The sequence below is a fragment of the Camelus dromedarius genome, chromosome 25, assembly GCF_036321535.1.
Source record: "Camelus dromedarius isolate mCamDro1 chromosome 25, mCamDro1.pat, whole genome shotgun sequence".
In the NCBI taxonomy this organism is placed as follows: Eukaryota; Metazoa; Chordata; class Mammalia; order Artiodactyla; family Camelidae; genus Camelus; species Camelus dromedarius.
This window is the reverse complement of record NC_087460.1, coordinates 27,204,805-27,224,907: the sequence shown is the minus strand read 5'-3', so window position 1 is coordinate 27,224,907 and position 20,103 is coordinate 27,204,805. Positions and strand designations below refer to the sequence as shown.

General features: G+C 39.0%; 1 protein-coding gene across 14 annotated transcripts in view; it reads right to left on the bottom strand.

Moving 5' to 3' along the window:
* Nucleotides 1-936: 936 nt before the first annotated feature.
* The window catches only part of LOC105084210 (ankyrin repeat domain-containing protein 26), a 97,416-nt gene continuing 78,249 nt past the window's right edge, over nucleotides 937-20,103 (bottom strand). For 13 of the 14 annotated variants that reach the window (XM_064479190.1, XM_064479198.1, XM_064479191.1 and 10 more), the window contains 8 exons: nucleotides 19,906-20,043; nucleotides 17,954-18,466; nucleotides 16,357-16,509; nucleotides 9,708-10,070; nucleotides 8,928-9,133; nucleotides 7,126-7,339; nucleotides 2,397-2,442; nucleotides 937-1,241 (listed from right to left, as the gene is read on the bottom strand). In XM_064479190.1, coding sequence (XP_064335260.1) covers nucleotides 1,147-1,241; nucleotides 2,397-2,442; nucleotides 7,126-7,339; nucleotides 8,928-9,133; nucleotides 9,708-10,070; nucleotides 16,357-16,509; nucleotides 17,954-18,466; nucleotides 19,906-20,043 — 1,728 coding nt within the window. In that variant the 3' untranslated portion in view covers nucleotides 937-1,146. The remainder of the gene's footprint in view (nucleotides 1,242-2,396; nucleotides 2,443-7,125; nucleotides 7,340-8,927; nucleotides 9,134-9,707; nucleotides 10,071-16,356; nucleotides 16,510-17,953; nucleotides 18,467-19,905; nucleotides 20,044-20,103) is intronic. The other variant, XM_064479200.1, reaches the window with a different exon arrangement.

Here is a 20,103-nt window from a genome sequence, read left to right as displayed (position 1 = left end):
AGTGTGACTTTTTTCAGCAGCACTTAGATGCCTGGGGGGACGTAAGGGGGAAACAATGAGAATCAGTCTGTTGTGTAGTTGGGAGTTTTGCCAAGTAAGTACACTGAAAGGATGGGAAAGGGAATAAAGGATCTAAGTAGGAGTTATTAAAATTTTAGCTCCGGGAAATTGTTGAAAAGGAGAGTATTTCCTTTACTGTCTTACATTCAGTGATTGGGAACCTGCAAATTAAATTGACTAAAGCAGATTACTGTGAGAAAAAAATTACGTATGAATACATGCAAGAGTTCACAAAGCAATGGGATTTGAAGGGGTGGCTAGAATTGGCTTACATACAATTTAATACGTGACAGGAAAAGGAGAAAGGCATTTTCTGAAAAACAAATGACTTCTTGGTGAGAGGGGAGAGAAAGGGCACTTATGGTAGAACAAGTGACATTTAGGAAAGATAGATAATGCCTTAGGAGAATGTATGGGAGAGATGGCAGGTTTGTGACAATGTCCGTTTGAGTCTGGTGCTCCGAACTTGTCTCTAATTTTAAGACTGTTTCCAAAAAGTAAGTAAATAGAGAAAATGAAAAGCCTGAGTCAGATTTCATTTCTCCATGAGGAAACATCTGTGAATCAGTGTTTCAGGTAACATACAGAAAATCTGACGGCACTGTAACGATTGTGATCCATTAGAACACTGAAACAGCCACAGCAGATCCAAACGCTGTCCGTCTAAATCTTTAGGTTGACAGACAGTGATTAACACTGGAAAATTCAAAAAAGCTACCAATCAACACGGCTCAATAACAAGGACAAATCTGGTCGGTGGTTGGGTGCTGCTTAAACAGCTGGCATCCGGGCTCAGTTTGAGTATATAATACTCCAAAGTGCTGAGTTTTATTCCCAAAATCTGCTTAAAAGTCAATGAGATGCAGAGAAACGTGGTTTAAAATACTACATCAGTTTTAATCATGCATATATAATACAAGAATATTTCCCTTTAATAAACATTGTCAGTATCTTACTTAGCAGGAAATAATTAAAATGTTAGGCAAACAGCCCAGAGCAGGTAAATGTTTACTATTTCAGAGCAGGTAAATGTTTACTATTTATCTTGTAGATCAGATACTTTTCTTCAGAATTTCCACATATTCTTCACGTGCTTTCGAAACCAGATCTGGACTTGGACTTGACTCGTCCATCGAGCCTACGAGAGAGTCTGTAGGACTTAGATTCAAGTTCAATAGTAGCTGGAAAGAAGACGAAAGAATTAGATTTACTTAAAATACTTCATAGGTAACTAAATGTCAGTTTATTTTTTAAGAAAAGCTGAGACTCTTCTAAGTTTTAAGAAGAACGAAAAATACCTACATATGATTACAACACAAAATACAAGATTACTACTCTAGACTTTGCCCAGGGCTGCATGTTGAATTAACTGCTCCTGTGGCTAAGGATCAGAGCGCCTGGTTTTCTCACTCTTCATTCATTTGCTCAGCAACCATGTGCTAAGGCACTGTGACAAGCACTGGAACCACAAGATGAAGATGACAGAGTCCACCCTGAAAGATCTTGTACCATAAACTGGAGAAACAGATGAACAGGCAGTTTCGGTACAGAGACATAAATGCCATGACAGGTATAAAAGAGGGCAGAGTTGGAACACTCAGAAGGGACGTCCAGCTTTGTGTCAATATTGTCCCCTTTGGTGGCCGTGATGTGTAAGCAGATACCTGAAGGAGGAGGAGAAAGTGTGGGAGGGAGAGGCAAGAAGCAAACACAAAGCAGAGGCAGGAAGGGCGCCCGCGGAGCTGGGCGCAGTCTGACCAGCCGCTGGAGCACAGGGGCAGAGCAGGGGAGGAAAGAGATACGGCTGAAGACTTTGGCAAGAGCCAAATCGATGTGGGTGTTTTTCTTCCAAGCTAAGGAATTTGGAATTTTTCCTGAGGGCAAAATGTTAACTAGTGACAAAGTGAATGACAGGAAATTAATTGTCATCCACCAGGGGACAGGTACATGAACTGTGATTGCTTGAGTCTGGGTTTTTTGCCTCAGTCACTACCAAACTCGAGAAGCTGATGACCTCCATGCTTTGTGAGAACAGGTCTGTGTGCACAGGTGACAGGCCCACGGGGACAGCAGGAGAGGAAGGGCACAGCCAGAAACAGAGAACACAGACTTCTTGAGATTTTTTTAAAGCTGTGGATCATGATGAATAAATGAGGAATAAGTACATTTATCATTATGAATGAGATTATGCTTTCACGTTTTTCATTAGCTATGGTGTAAGGAAAAACTTAACATAGTATCTGTTATTCAAACAACAGAATGAGGTGCCATTTACTGTTTACAGTGTATTTCAGAAATCAATGTCTAAATTTAATTCAGAAATGTTGGCAACATACCTTCTTTTAATCCTCTATCTATATTATTCTCCAACTTCTTCCGCATCTGAAATAAGTCAAGTATTATTTTTAATGTTTAAGTTAAATAAGAAACACTATCATAGGAATGACAGCTAGCTTATGAAATGTGGCCTTTAAATAATACTTTCAGAGACTTGACCTCACTTGGGGATTGCTTAAATAGAAAAAATAATCACAGGAATAAAATAAAATAAATTCCTACTCACTTTGATTTTAGATAATAGAGAACATATACGTAAGGCTATTTAGATTCCCCTGATGGAAAGCACAGTAAACACTGCCCTGTCAGATACACATAATCTCAGAGGGTGATGCCTGATCTTATTAGCACAAAGAGTTTAAACAATTCATGTTCTACACTGAATGCATTACTTTGCATTTCTCAGAAAAACTGCCCTTTATAAAAGTTTAGTTTTTTTAACGTTAATGGGTTTTTCCTTAAAATGAGCTTTTCCATTCCAGCACTTTTAGAAAATTAAAATTTTAAGGTCTGTTCTTGCTAATGGTTTTAGCACAGAATAGTAGATACATAAAATGAAAAAAAGGGCTCTGTTATGATATCAAGTGAAAATTCTACTGGCAAACAAGTTCAGCAAATGTATTTTGCTCTCTGTATATGACTAAGATATTTCTATCAAAATCTGCTTGAAGAAAAGGAGGCTAGCGCCAGTTTTCAAAGTTGGTTCCTGATTCACAACTTCCTTGAGTTAGAAATAAGGAAAACAATACGTAATTCTTTAACTGTAACTTTGTTTCTGTTCTAGAAATTGGAGCCAACTATTTGAAACGACTTAATTAGTTATGTATTTAATTATGAAACATGTGGGGACATTTCAAACTACGTGTCCCCACCTACAGTGTTCTTTTAAAAATCTTTCTTATAAAAGTCACCCGGCTCACTAAACAGGGTCTAAACTAGTACACCAGACATAATAAACACTGTGGTGACAACAGTGACACGAGAGCCGAGGCCTTTGTAAATGTTAGGTGCAAAGACAAAATTTGGGGCTACCATTTGCCAGTAGTTTCAGAGACTGTTTTCCCTAACACTCTGACAAGAGCATTCTAGAGAGGCCTTCTGCCATCAACAACGTGACATCAGTGCCAGGCGGGTCCTGTGAAGTGAAAAACGCCTAACAGATGAAGGGAGAAGCCTTTACTGAAATAATTTCATATAACCGTTAATAAACACTATGCAAAATGTAGATCACATTTTTACATGAGTTGAATGTAAGATTACTACCTTTTCCTCTGCAAAGCTATTTTCCTAAATAGGTACTTCTGGGACCTTTATGTTTATTTCTAGGTGAGGACCCCCATGTCCCGATGGTGGAAGTGGTCTGAAGTCCAACATTAATAAGGACAAGGCACCTACAGTTTTACTTAAACTTTTCCATTTAACAAAAACACAGAAAGATAAGAAAATTATACACAGGAAGACAATGTATCAGCAAGTTTTAATTCTAATGATTTTTAATTAGGAGGACTCTCTCATAACTGGCAGTTTGCAGACCATGTCCCACAGAAATGGTAGGTCCCACTGGGGACACTGCAGGATTGAGGTCAAAACTGAGGTCACAGGCTGGAAGATAATGCTGCCCTCTCTTTCCGAGATCAACTTGATAAAAAGACACTTGCCTCACACATATACACACAAGTTCATTTCTGAAGTGAATATACTTTCAGATTATTGATACTTTTTAAGTTAAAACTTGGTGTCATTCTTATTTTAAATGTTATAAAAATTAGTACAATTCCAGAAATGTAATAGAATCAAGTCATTTAACCACTCTGATTCATCATCCTGTTGTAAATAGGTTAATGTATGAAGGAAATGACACTTGTCAGTTTATAACTATTAAATACATGTATTTTGCTACAGAGAAAAGAAATGAAAATTTGTTGATCAAGGAGCTGAAAAATTAAGTACAGAGAAAAAAGTGAATGAAAGAAAATAACTGGAAGTTGAGTGATTGTCTTTCAAAAGATAACACACTTCCTCATTTGTCCATTCAGACAAAATGAAATGAGGGCAGGAGGGAGTCCACAGGGCAGAGAGCTGATACCAGAAACAAGGTTACTGAACTCTGCCTCTGCCTCATGAGAAATGAGCTTAACTACAGTGATAGTTTGATTCGAATTAAAATTCAGAGTGGACGTGCCCTGCCTTGGAAGCCTACTTTTAAAAGAAACGTGACCAGATTCTGCTGAGACACAGTGCTGTGTCATGTAAAAAGTTAAAGTCTTAGAATGTTAACCATTTTAGCTCTGGTGCACTGATATAGTCCCATTTAGAAAAAGGGCTGCTAAACTGAATGGACATTTGAGAAATTTAAAAGTTACTTAAATAAATCATTAGAAAATGTTTGAAAGTGTCAGTAATACACCAGAAGTCCAAAATCAATGAGTGTAAAGTTTAGTCTTCCTATTTAAAATAGATTTGAAGGACATTTATTAACTATTGTGGCCATGCTTCATGTTAGGCACACCAACACTTAAAAACTCTTGAACATAAAAAAACCTCTAAAACAGAGAAATTTTGTGTGTTATAATATTGTCTGGAATCCATTTTTAAGTTTTCAATTCTCAGAAAAAAATTCTATGTGCAAGAAAATCTAACAGTGATGTATCTGCTCAGGCTAATTTTAACCTTTTGTATTTTATAGTAATATAGATAAGACAACTGAGTAAAACTGTAAAATTGCTTCTGACATGTAGGACAAAACATCCCAGAAATAAACTAGAATGTGAAATCTGAGGGTAAAAATTAGCAAAACAGATACGGGGTCCATCTGTTACCACTACAACGATGTCACGTGACAAGGCTGTACATCAAGCAGCAGTAAGAGAGGCAATAAATCCAAGTGTTATGAACTGGAAAAAACTTGCTTCGACAACCAGCATGACTGAAATCAGACTTAGAGCAATACTTCTGTGAAGTTAGAAGAAAATGCTGAGTAAGCTGGAACTTCACAGTAGGAACCGTCCAAAATGTTAAAATCTTGCACATAAAGGAGAATGTTAAATTCAATCCCAATGCCATTTTTAACATTTTGCTTTCTAGAACCATAGCTGAAAAGCTGTGCAAGTCTGTTGTTTTGTTAAGCCCCATGCAAAAACCCATCCCTTCATCATTTTAAACAGTATGTTCACAACTCTCATGGCATTACTTTATGTTTTCCCAGCAGAAATAATTACATCCCTAGCAATTCCACAAGGCATCTTCTTTCTCTAAGTCTGACTAAGAAATCTGTAAGCAGTAACTGTACAGTAACTCCTATGAGGCTCCCGGCAGTGCTGAGGGAGACGTGTCTCTGTACCTGGACAGAATGGGGCTTGTTAACCTCCCTGCTAAACCTAGCATGATTCGGCCCCACGGCCCCACAGAAGAACTACGTGTACCTTGGAACTACAACACTGAGTTTAAAATAAATCATTTTCCAGTGTATCTAGAAGTACTAAAAAATAGACACCTCTTTCCTCCAAAAACATCAAAGGAAACAACTGTCCTCAGGAGTCTTCTCCTGAATTGCTTTTGCACTCACACTCTTCCACCATCATCCTGTAAAGTGACCCACTGTCGATTTTTTGGTGACAACTAATGAAAACATTTCGAGTTTGCATCATGCTTAGCCACTGACAGAAGTGTTAGCCATGCATTTTTTTTTTAACACCATGCAGTCTGGTTTCATGACTCTGAAGCACTTAGACTCAATTTACCCACAACACTGTCTATGAAACCTGAGCTTTTTTCTTCTTCGATTTATTATGACATGAAGCCAAGTGAGAAGAAACAGGTTGACACCTCACTTAAAAAGGGCCCGTGCTACCTTTCCCTGCATCAAGAAGATCATGAAAACACCATCAAACCATAAACCAACACGCACCGATTTAAATGGGTATTTTAACAACAATGATACACAATGAAAACTGGTTGTAATTTAAAGACTCCCTATCATTGCCACCTCGTTATTCCTAGTGAGGGCAAGACAGAGACGTAAGTGAACTTCATTTTAAAAATTTAAGTATTTCCTTTACTTGACTACATACTTAGAAATGTTCTACAATTTCTCAGTAAGACATTTTATAGCAATTAAAATAACAATGCTATAAGTAAAATAGCAATTAAGGATGTACTCTTACAGAAGAAAATGATAAAAATTTTAAACTTAAAAACAGACCTTAATGTTTTTAGTGTTACAAGTTTATTGAATTCATAAAAAGAATATATCTTGGATTCCTTTAAATAAAAAACATCTGCATGTGGTTAAGTAGCTCAATGTCAATCATTTACTTATGCTTAGGGGTAGAAAAACTGGGGTGCAGCAAAACTTGAAAATGACTATGAACCAATGCCAAACCGAAATCAATCAGAAGCTAAGCCAAACATTGGAAAGTGGATCTCTAGTTATTTGGCAATAATACTTAATTTCTAAACTAGAGTTTAAAATGGAGCTTTTTAAGAAATTTAAAATTTGTCAGTTTAGTTGCATTTATTGAATAAAGTTAATGACAGGTATCTCTTGAAAATTACAAGTCCAGGGACTTTAAAAAAAATTATAAAATTTGTATCCTTTATTAACACAATTAATTATGGCTTTTACTTAGTGTGCAGAAGTCAAATAAACAACTCAGAATTTCATCAAATTAAAAACAAGAATTGTATCAGAAATCTGAAAACCAAGGAAAAAAAGATAATATAACTAACCCTGAACAGATCGCTTATGCTAGTCGAAGGGTCTGAAAAATTCCTGAAGTTCCTTCTTCGAGTAAGACTCCTTTCGGTCTCTACGCTAGTACTAGAACTTTCATCAGAAGGCGGTCCGTCAACAGGCCGTGCGGGAACAGAGCCGAGGAGAGAACTCTTGTGCTGCTTCTCCAGCTGAAGCTCAGTGCTCACTGCTGCCAGCCTCTCATTAGCCCTGCGAGGATTGCAAAGCACAGATTTCATTCATTTCATTTTCTTCCTAAGTGATGTGTATTTTTAAAGTTGCTATAATAGTAAACAGATTGTCCCATTAAACTGTGTTTTGACACCAAAAAATACGACAGCGCAGACCTACTGTAAACAATTACAGTTTAAAACTGTCGTAAAGAAGGACGTATATGCCTGGGGGGCCCTTAACTAACGAGTACTTCAAAGTGGGGAGAGTCAGAGATGGAGACGCCCCCCCAGAGGATCCCCGCTGCCTTCTGCACTGGCTGCATCTAGACATGTTCACCCTCAGGAAACCAATTTAGAAATAAAAACTAAACCATCCCTCAAAGCCATTTTCAAGCATTTGCTTTCACCCCCCTTATACACACATTTCACTCACTACCTGGGAGACATTAAGCATGCGGCACTGAGGAACAGTTTAGAGACACCACCTCTCGGGGGCACCAGGCGGCAGAGTCGATGGTGGGAAAGAACTACGACAGCACCAGGGGCAGTTTCAAGTGTCCCCCAATGTCCCAAAGCTCATTTTGTTACTTCGCTTTTACCAGAGGCCTACATCAGCACCTGTTTTCCATAACCAAAAAATACTCAAGTGGATTTTCACTTTTATGGAAAAAAAAGCAAAAAGCCAGAACAGCACTGGGTGTTTGTTTCAGCCCGAGCCATCAGAGGGGCAATGAGCACCCCGAGCAGCGAGAGAGGCCCCACTGAGCTCCTTCCCCAGAACCACACTCAGTATCCCGGCATCACGCCACCACGGCTTTGGACTGTGTCTGTGAGCGCCTGTGCTTTATGCATGTTTATTTTATGCATCCACCAGCAAGATGTGTCCTAAGGTAACTGCCTCTTTGCTTTACACCGACAACTTTCATAGAAACACTCTACTTTTGGATAGCAGGGAGACCTGTAGCTTATACTGTTATTCAGGCACCGGAGGATGGACCTACCCTTTCTGTCTTCCACACACCCTCTAGGGCAGGCCACCATATTCTTTTTAGCCACTTTGTGAACCACTATACTGCCCTTCACCCCGATGTTAATTTCCCTGTTTCCCAAGCATGCCTTGACGTAGCAGAGACAAACTTAGAAGGATACAGTACTTCATCTCGATGCCCACGAGTGGTGACACCAAATATCACAATCAAGAAAGTAAATTTACCAAACACCAGAATGGGACCCCTTGGGTTTAAGTTGTACTCTTCCAAAACACAAGTTAATTTTAAACTCATTAACACTTCTATTTATGGGAATTCCAGCTAGAAATTTTGTGATAATATGGCTGTCTAAATTACAAAGTTTGCAAAACCCCTAGCTTAAAGACTAGATCAGGATAAATATATGCAAATATAAAAAATAAAGTCATGTAAAAGCAACAAAAGGCAGCGAGATGCAAACTGCCCTGGACTGACATTTTAAAGGGGAGTTCATTTACTAACACCATTTCCCAAAATGACACTATCTAGTCAGCTCTCACTTGCTACTCACTTCATGAACTTGGCTCAATAAAAATTATGCCTTAGAGGCAAGTTAATGAGCTAAATTGTTTTCTATAATTCTACATTTTAACTTACAAGTTTAGTTGGCTTGCCAATGACATTCCATTTTCTAGCTCTTCCAGGTACAGCTGCCTGTATTTTTCCAATTCTTTTTCATTACAATCAAACTGAAATGTTTTACTTTTCAGTTCAGTTTCCAGACCTTTAACTCTGTGTTCCATTTGACTTACTGAAGCACGTTTATACTCTCTTAACAAGTCTTCTTGAGATGCTGCTTGGGCCTACAGCAAATTAAAAGGATACAATTTTAAAAATACTTATAACCTAAGTAATTACAGTACATTTTTTCCCTTTAGTTTTGAGTCAGTGATTCAGAGAGCAACTTTTAAATGTGAAAAAAAGCTGAACTTTACTTATCATCAATGTCAAGTGAATTAAATCTGAATTACAAATTAAAGTTGAATCACTCTTACATTAGTACTCATGTAATGTGATAGTTCAAAGAATAATAGGATCAATTTAAAATTTTAACAGTTGAACAATACAACCTAACAGTAATCCCAGAGTGTGGTACAGTATTTGAGTCACAATATATTCTTTTCCTCCTAGTCGTCTTCATTTACACCAATTGGTCTTAAAAGTGATTCTCTAGTGAGAGATGTTCTGAAAGATCAATTTAGTGATAGTAATGATGGAAACTGAATTATTTAAAGGGAGTAACAAATGCGGCCTTCCTTCCAGAAATCTACAAAACAAACCGCTATATGGGAAGTAGAGGAAACACATAAAATCTACACATCTGAACTGTAATTCTCAGCGAAGTGAATTACAGCACGTTACAGATCAATGCTTCACCTGTAAGAACTGGCTGATTTCTTCCAATCTTTCTGCAATATCCTGTCTTGCTTGCTTTTCAGTCTCCTGTTTGTACCGCATGACTTGACTGAGTTCTTTCAGTTTTTCTACTACATCCCGTCTTGCTCGCTCCTCAGTCTCCCGTTTGTACTGCTCCACTGGACTGTGTTCCACTGCGTTCATTTCTAGGTGATGCCTGAGGTGCACTACTTCTTCTTCCAACTGCTTTTTCTCCTCCTCCAGTGTGTCAGATTTCTTTTGCAATTCTTTCATAAATAACTCCTTTAGAAAACGTTGAGTTTCTGCACTCAGATGGAGAAGTACTGAAGATGTAGATTCCACTTTTGCTGGAAGATCAGCATTCTGCATGAAGAACATAAAACTGTTTGGTAATGAGGTTAGCAGACTAAGAACAGCCTAACTCTAAACCAGCATCAAAGGTTGAAATAAATTCAGTTACAATAAAATGGTATCTGCCTTGTGGAATGGAGAAACTCAAATTACTCAGAAAGTCAAGAAAGAAGCTCAAACCACCAAGAGTCACAAAACAATACTGTTTACTGTCATCATCTTTGTTATACATTTGTACTTGAATTTACACTCTTATTTTTCTGTAATCAGTTCATGTCTTTCCTACATAAAATGACTACAAGGCACCTCTTAGTAGAAAGTCTCTTACCCCTTCCTCCCCCAAGTCTTAACTCTCCATGACTTTTAAAGTTTTAGGGAGATCACATTGAGTTACTTAGGGCTGAATTAATAAATGCCTCCCAAAACAAGACTTTGAAAAAAAGACTGCAATTAATACATCTTACAAATATGGGTTCTCATGCCATAAGCCTTTCTCTGAACCACAAATATTGTATGCTTATTTGAATTGCATTCCAAGGAGCAATGAGTGATTCGCAGAGTTAAGGAGAAACCCATCTCCTAATGTAGTGGTTTTAAGGTGATCCATACATTTTTCTAAAGAAAAAAGCCTTAATTCTTGTAATCCTTTGTGGCTCTCCACAAAACAAGAGAACATACTCAACAAAGACAAACAGAAATACTTGCTGGATTTTCAGTGACATTGACTTGGAAGAACTACTTTCCTTCAGATAGAAGGATTATTTGGTAAGACAAGGCAGGCAGAGATGGTGGTTGTAAAACAACTACAAATTCCTTGACACTTCCCCTGTGAAATTCCCTCCCCTGAAGTATGTACTGGCCTCAGTCAACTGGTTTCTAGGGGACAGAATGTGGGGGCACTGCTGTGTGATTTCTAAGGCTAAATGGCTTCTGACTTTCACTCTGTAGGGATGCTCACCCTTAGAACCCAGCCACCACGTTGTGAAGCCCAGGCCACCTATTGAGTCTTTGTACATGCAGCTGTCCCAGCTGATGACCCCAGGGAATGTCCTTAACCAAAGCCAGCTCCAACTTCCAGATATGAGCATGAACAAGCCTTTAGATTATTCTAGTGCCCGCTTGATGCCAAGTGGAGAAGAAATGAGCTGGCTCCACTGAGCATTGTCTAAATACAGATTTGTGAACCAAGCAGATGCTGTTTTGAGTCACCAGGTTTTGAGGCAGTTTATTATATAAATTATTAGCAATAAATAACTGGCACAGATATTAAAAATGGGGCACAGCCATTAAAAAGGAACCCAAAATGTGGGGATGCCTTTGCACCTGGAGGTAGGTGAAACCTGAACAGATGTAGAGAAGAGTAAGAGTGAAAATCCAAAGTGTCCCCGAGACTGTGAGTGGAAGCCTGAGGGCCCTTGAAGGGCTGAGAGTGACGGCTTCTAGGCCAGGGAAGAAAATGACACTGAAACTGGAGGAAACGGGACTCTTGCTACCGAACAGCTGAAAGTAAAATTGATGAGAGAGATAAGCTAAAACAAACAAACAAAAAGATTATTAAATAGAAAGGAACCAGGACTCACAGGGTTCAAATATCTGTATCCCATTTAAAGCATCCCCACATGCCCAATTGTCACATAATGGGTAAGCAGAGAAATGGCTTCCAGGCTAAGATCAAATCTAGGGTGCTGCCAGGAAAACAGTCTAAAGACGAAGCCAAGATTCTGTTAAGACCTTGGAAAGATTTAAGGTGCCGCCTCAAATTCCTTTAAAGATCTTAAAAGCATACGAATTTCAAAGGCATGGTCCCACAACAGCTTCACAGGAAGCCCAAGGTGAAGAGTTTATCTCAAGAAGACGTGAGAGTAGCTTTTCCAATGGCATGAACCCAATAAAATTCACAGGAAACTCAAAGTTTTAAAGAGAACTGTGGTAGCAAAAACACTGCTTGCTAGCTTGGACTGAAAGAGACAAAGATAGTGCAAAACGGGAAGAGGCCTTTGGGTTTTTCTTAGAAGGTCTACAAGTAGGAAGCTGGCTTGAGAGAACTACTCAGCTGCAAACAGAGGTCACTGCTCATGAAAGGGACAGAACAAAGAGCTCAGAGAGGGCAGCAGAGAACCCCTCCCAGGGTTAGGACTAAGTCCTAATCAAAGAGCCAGCAGCACCAGGCTGCATTTCAGAACTGCTACAGACCAGTGTGCCTCCCATCTTCCATCTGTGAGTGAGGGAGTCCTTAGCAGTTTAGCAGAATGTTGGGTGTGTGGTGGCGAATAACCCGTGTCTCCTTATCCTCAAGCCTCAGCACTGAGAGGAGTGTACCCAAGGGGCTGCACTCCAGAAACCACGCCCAGGAACCTCAGCCCCACCTGGACCTGATGAAGATGGGAAAGTAAGACCCTGGACTGGAGCCTGAGCCTACCACCACTGCGACCGAGACCTGCTCAGGGACTGAGTGGGGATAAGTGGATTTCTCATATGGAAGCAGTAAGAAAACATTGTGGCTAGTGAGTAGATTATGCTGGTTTTTGAATGTCTCCATAAACTTTCAAAGTTAATTCCATAAAAAAGGTAGAATATGGGCCAACCTTAAGTGCCCTGCAGGGCAGGTTTGAAAAGGCAGTTCAGCTTCTGCCTCACTCTTAACCCTGGAACCCAGTCTCAGGTGGGCAAGCTCAGGCCACAGAGACAGCTTAGGTATTCCAGGGGAGGTGGTCCACCTGCCCGCCCCACCAAAGCCACAGCCCACTGCCAGCATCAACCATCAGACATCAATGGATGAATCTTCAAGTGATTCCAGACACCCGCCTTCGAGCTGCCCCACCTGAAACTGAGAGGAATAGAGGCCAGCTGTCTTCACCACACTTTTCCTAAGTGTAGGTTGTGAACAAAATAAGTGCTTATTTAAGCCACTGAACTTTGGGGAGTTTGTTAGGCAAAAACAGATAAACAGAAAAGTGGATGAATAAAACAGTAAGTAATGTAACTTGAATATAGTAGAAATTGGTCTCCTATAAAGTGGAAAGTAACAAACGTTGAGATTCACTTATTAATGGCAAAGTGCTGATGAGAAGAAGCAGATAAAGAAAGACCTCAGAACTAGTGAGAAGGAAGGTACTTCGGAGTTCCCTCCAATTACAGTTTCTTACAAATTGGCATCTATTTCACAATTTCCCCTCAACTTTGAGGGTAAGGAAGACTGGTAAGCAAGGAGACAGGATTTGAAGTCTAGTAACTGAAAAACAACTAGAAACAGTCAGTTTACTAAAATCAGCCTTTTTACCTCATTTCAATTAACTGAACTTCTAAGAGACAGGCAGCTTTGAGAATTTATTAATCTAGCACTCACTCTTCATTTTCCTTTCCTCAGAGAGAAAATAAAATATTATGGAACCATAAATGTAGTGTCCTTTGGCAGTATTTAAATTAAATACAATTTTTCCTTTACCTGACTTCAAAGCTGGTTGGTAAGGGAAGGTAGGACTGTCTCAGCTTCATGTTGTAGCACAATGCTTCTCCGTATCACACAGAGTGGCTTTGAGCTTTTGAAATTCAAATTACTAATCTGTTATCTGTTTCTGATAAACTGATTGAATATTATCTAATTTTTAACAGCTGTACTCTTGAAAAACTTTCCTTGGATGGGATAAAATACTTATTTCATTAATTATGCATTCAGCTATAGAATACAGCTAGGCACCTCTCTTTTTAAGTAAAAGGAGGTAGACACAGGGAGCTGAGAGTGCAGGATCTACACCAAGAACAAGATCGGCACCAGTGTTACACACAAGAACCAAGCCAAAAGAGGACTTGACCGAGAACCGCAAGATGATGGATTAGAGAGGCTTCCAAAGAGGAAGGTTGAATTAATCTTTTCCAGGCTTAATCTTTTGCCTCTAGATAGTGAAATCTATGGATGACTCTATGAATTATAATAAGTGCAACATAATGAAGTATATTGCAGACTGAGTCAGCAGATGCCGTGACCATGATTTGATGGAAAGTGGAGTGAAGTGGGAGGCACTGGGTGATAAACTAAAGGTCTGAATGGGGGGGAAGGAATGGACTTTATCTTTGCAAGCCTACTTTCTGTCATGTCACAGAGTCAGCAAAGCATAAGCTGGCCACAGGCCCCTTCAGGAAGCAGCAGGTCTCCACAGAAGTGGAGTTACACACATTCCACGACACTGACTTTTTATTACTATGTAAAACAACTGGTAATATGCAAGAAGACTTGGAAAGAGTTCTCATAACATCTGACTTGGTACTGGCATAGGACAGACAGATCAACGCATCACCACTGAGAATCTAAAAGAAACCCTCACATTTATGATCAACTGATTTTCAATACGAGTGTCAAAATAACTGAATGAGACAATAATAGTCTTTTTAACAAATGGTACTGGGACAACTGGATATCCACAAGCCAAAGAACAAAATTTGACCTCTACCTCATACAATACATATAAAACTAATTCAAAATGAAAGAACTGAAACTACAAAATTCTCAGAAGAAAACACAGGTGTGTGTCTTCATGAATGGATCTGGCACTTGTTTCTTAGGTAGGACAGTAAAAGACAGAAATAGATTAACTGAACTTCATCAATATTAAAAACTTCTAGTCTTCAAAAGACACCATCAAGAAGGTAAGAAGGCAATCTCCTGAATAGGAGGAAATACTCGAAAATCCTACATCTGATCAAAGACTTGCACCCAGGATACAAAAAGAACTCTTACAATTCGATCATAAAAAGACAATCCAAATTTAAAATGGGCAAAAACCTGAACAGACAAGTCTTCAAAGAAGATACACAAATGGATAAACGCATGGAAAGATCCCCAACATTCTCAGTCATCAGAAAAATGCAAATCAAAACACAATGAGATGCCAGTTCACACCCACCAGGAGAGCTAATCACCAGTGTTGACAGGGATGCATAGAAACTGGGAGAATTACACACTTTGGATAAAAATGTTAAATCATGTAGCCACTCTGGAAAACAGTATGGCAGTTCCTCAAAAGGTTAAACACAGTTACCGTATGACCCATATGACAGCATTTCCATTCTTAAGTCTATTCCCCAAAGAAATGAAAACATGTTTACATCAAAACTTGGACAGAAATGTTCGCAGCAGCATTATTAACAATAGGCAAAAAGCAGAGGCAACCCAAAGGTCCATCAACTGATAAATAGATGAACGGTTTAGCCCCACAACCGAGTAATGTTCGACAATAAACAGAAATGGAAATACTGACAAGCGCTGTAACATGGATGAACCTTGAAGACGTTTCGTCAAGTGAAAAAAGCTAATAATGAAGGACCACACAGCATGTGATTCCATCCATGGGAAACACCCAGAACAGGCACATCTGTAGAGACAGAAATCAGACTGGTGGTTGTCGGGGGCTGAGAGGGACGGGGGCTGGGGGTGATGGCCAAGGGATGCAGGCTTTCTTTTTGGGGTGATGGGAATGTTCTAAAATTGACTGTGGTGACAGCTGCACATCTCTGGATATACTAGGAGATAATAACTATGCATCCTAAATGGGTGACTTATATGATACGTGAATTTTTTTTTTTTTTTTTGGTGGCGGGAAGTAATTAGGTTTTACTTATTTTTAGAGGAGGTACAGGGGATCGAACCCAGGACCTTGTGTATGCTAAGCATGAACTCTACCACTTGAGTTATGCAATCCCCCCTATGTGAATTTTACCTCAATGAAGTTAAGAAAAAATCCAAAAGCAGGATCTAGACAATTTTCCTAATTCTCTATTTTGGGTGTACAGACGTCATCTGAACTTCTCCATGCTTTGACAACATACGTAAAATGAAGAGAAAATGAAGGCAATGCCTAACTTCAACTGGTTTGTATAATGACCTTTCTGCACAAGTTACTCTGAAATCCATGAAATCAATACACACAGATTTTATATCCATTCACAAAAGCGAAGAGACATGACAATTTTCTGGACCATGCCATGAAACATTATCCTCTGATTTTATTTGCTTGCCTCATTGTGGTGAGAGATCACTAAAAAATACTGTTTAGTAGGAAAAAAAAGTTAACTTCTGTGAGGAAAGATGTATAATTCTCAACTTATCTAAGGGTAAATATAACAGAAAAATAAATAAAGAAATGGCAGAATGAAAGTCAAAGTTTAAGAAACAAGTGCATTATAAAGATAATAAAAGTGTAATTATAATGAAGATACAAAAGAAAGCTGTCCCTGAGAAGCTAGTGTCCTGCAACGCTCTGCGCTGCACACTCACGGCCGACGTGCTAGGTTTCGCACGTACTGGGTTCGCAGCTTGATGTGACTTCCTCTCTGACTCCTGCTTCTCATTTTCTGAGTTAGTGTGATAATGTGCTGTCACCTCCAGGGAAGCTTCCAACATGGACACTTTCTTTCGGGTGTCAGTCAGCTCTTGCTGAAGCTGTCTCATACAGGCCTAAAGAGATAACTCTGTTACTGATTTTTAAGTCACCTTATCATTAAGTTACATTAATAATATATAACTGCAACATATGGACTTTGAGAACTATCCCCACAGACATCAATTCACCTTCTTTTCCTCACAGGCACACATTCCTGTTTACTGAATTTCATTAAAGACACAGAAGGCATGACCCTCCTGCCTTACTGACAGTAAGTTAACTTAGACAATGGATGCAGCCCCACCAGCCATTCCCTGCCCCTCCCAGGAAGTGGCCAAGCTTTACCCCCCCTGAAGTCTCAAACAGAAATGGGCGTGTGGGTGGGATGAGTGGAGGTAAGTTCCACACTGTGGAACACTCTCCCTCTTTCTCATTAGAGGCTTAAGTTCAGAGATCTTCACATATTCAATCTGGTGTTTAAATCCTTCCAACAGACTCCTATCTCACAATAAAAAATGAGGTTATTCCAATGGCTTTGGGGACCCGTGACAACCTGGCCTCCCCTGCCTCCTGGACTGCAGCTCCTACAGCTCCCCCAACACCTCCCACTCACTCCCTTCCTGCCACTCAGGACTCTGCCTGCTCCTCCTCAGTCTGAAAATGGGACCCCAGTGCCAAACTCATACATCACAGAGCGCTCCAGTTCCTCTGTACTGGACAAACTTAGTTCCAAGTGACAGTAACTGAGCCTTGAAATGAGAATTGTGAGCACATTATTTGAAAAAATATTCAAAGTAAATTATAAATAGAACAGGGGAGACTAAGTCAAACACAGTTTTGCTAAAATTTACGAATTGTCCCAAATTATGACTGAATGAAAAGTAGATGCCTTTAAGGAGTGGCGAGGTCATAACAACACATGACTTGAGATGGAAATATTTCTAAATTTAATTCCAATTGACATGGATAAAAGTAAGATTATACCAACTAAAAATAAAAAGCTACTAACGAAAAGTACAAGATACAGCATTTACACATCAGTTCATCTGGGAAATCTGGATTGGACTGTCAAGGTAATCCACAAAATTGAATCTTTTTTTTTTTCTTTTACTTTTTTTGTTCACACAACTGAACCTTAATTTCAAAATACTCATTTTAGGTCTGAGCATTTCATTTATCTGCTTCATCACGATACTAAAATGTGATGACAGAAAGATTAAAATGACTTGGGCACTGTAAGAGTAGATTACTAAGACTTTCCTGTATCTATCAACAACTTATAGCTTAACCTCTTAAAATTTCAGGTGACACGGCATCTTTACTCAAAGTGAAGCACCTCTCAGGTCCAATTTTTGTTTGCTGGACACAATATATGCTTTTAGGCTGCTTTACAGTGTATATATTTATACCCCGCACATTTTTTATATTCAACTAGTTTCACCGTTTAGCTTCCATCAGATACTACTTTGAATTTTCTTTGAGGAAGTCTGAAAATCAGTTCCCTTTCTGGGTACTTACTTCCATTTCTGCTCTGTCCGTTACATACTGATACAGTCTGTCCTTTAAACATCTGGATTCATCGATTAACTCCTTGTTTCCTTCCTCCAGCATCAGAACTCGTCTGCTCATGGCTTCAAGTTTTCCCAGGTGATCCAGAAACGGCGCTGGGATATTAAGTATTGTCTTTTTACTTTTGGCCTCACTTTGAGCAGCTTCCAGTTGCTGTCGAAGCAACACGTTTTCGCTTTCTAGTTCACATACTCTCTCCTCCAAGAATGCCTGCTTTCCAACGTATCTGTTGACTTCCCCTTGTTTGCTCTGAGACAAGGATTCAGTTTCCTTGTTTGAACGCTGGGCTTGGCCTCGGTCTCTATGCACACATTCAAATACCAACGTCGTTGGTCTAAGAGCATCTCTCCTGGGATGGAGCTCAATTTCTTGGCCACGGAATTGACGTTCAGCTTCAGGAAGTTGCTGAGGAAGCACCTCGCTGTTATCTTCTGGGTCAGACAGCTCAAAATCCTTTGTGTCCTGTAAGTGAAACCCCTTATCTCTTACTCTTTGAACTGTACTCAATAAACTGACATATCATAATTTCCTTTGAAGTGAAAGACTAATCTCTAAGTTTATACAACAAAAAGTTTGCAATATCTGGGTATCCAACTGGAAGAACTTAAGGTGGATACAAATCTCAAACTTTAAACAAGCAGAAATCCCCAAAAGTTTAAAAATTTAATTAAAGACAGTGAATCCATGAAAGTAAAAAAGAAACCACAAAAGGATGTTTAAGAAGCTCAGAACTGAGAAGGCCTTTCTTTCTCTGAAATACAACAAACCCAAAAGGCTTAAAATAAACAATGAATAAATCTGACTACACTTAAAAATTATATCTGACATCTAACCTTTACAGCTACCCCCAAAGTAAGAGCCTTAGCTCTATATATATTTGGACAGGTTAAATTTCCTAAAAAAATTTTTCCTGAGAATACTCCATAAATATTCTCCCTTTCTAACATTTTTAGAGCGAGTTATAAGAATTACATCTACGGATAAGTGATAAATCTAAGCACTGTACTAAGCACGTCTACAAACATCAGTTAACTCAGCTGTGACAATTCTGGAATAAAGGGTTAAAAACACAAGCAAGCTGCAGGGTTTCCCCCAGGTCTTCTGACTCTCTGACTCTTACACCAAACCAACACTACTTCTCTAGGACAAATATATAAACACAAGAGAAGCCTTCTACTTCCCTAATGGTGAATACACTAAAGGTAAAGAAGGTCAAATTTACAGAGCTCTTCTTAGAAAATCAGGAGACTATTTGCTTCTGCAATAATTTTTATTTCTTCTTCATGGTGTTTATAACAGTAATGGATGTGAAGTAGCAGGGAAATACAGTGAACTGTTTTATTAAAAATAAAATACTGATCAATAAATTATCACTAAGTATAGATTATGGTATGTCACTATATTCAAAAGCTCCTTGTACTGAAATCGCATACCACATGGAGCAGAGCATTACTTTTTATCACACGTAGGAGAACGACACCCAGACTATGGTTTCTGAACTGGCTATACTTTTTCCTCCTTACCATCAGTGGAAATGATAAAGTAACCTCTCCATTCATCTATCAAAGGAGTGAGATCACTGCCAGAAACTAGAATGCCTGCTGTTAGTAGCAACAATTTTGAGATCATGGAAAGTTCATCAATTCCTATAGGAAATATGAACAGCCTCTCCTCGGATGAGGCCATTGTGAATGTCACTATGTCACTGTTGCAGGCAAATGGATTTGAATTCAAAATATTGCTTTATCCAATGAACCAGAAATGAAACCCCCAGAAAATATATTTACATATATAGGCTTTTAAAACCCTCTATACTTTCTATACCTATAGTATTGGTTTTTAAACTATGTAAGTATACAAATTCATACACACACGTGTTTGAAGATGACTAAAGAAAATACCTCAGCATTCATTTTCTTGTTAGTCTTTTCTGCCTCCTTTTGTTGGGAAAGATGATGGGCCAGGATTTCATCTTGTATTACTCTGGCATTCTGCTCTCGAGAAAGTTGTCTCTGAGCATCATTTTGCTCTTCTAAAACCTGGAGACATATTTCATTAGGTTTGGGGTTTTATACCATGAAAAAAAGTCAAAAAAAGCT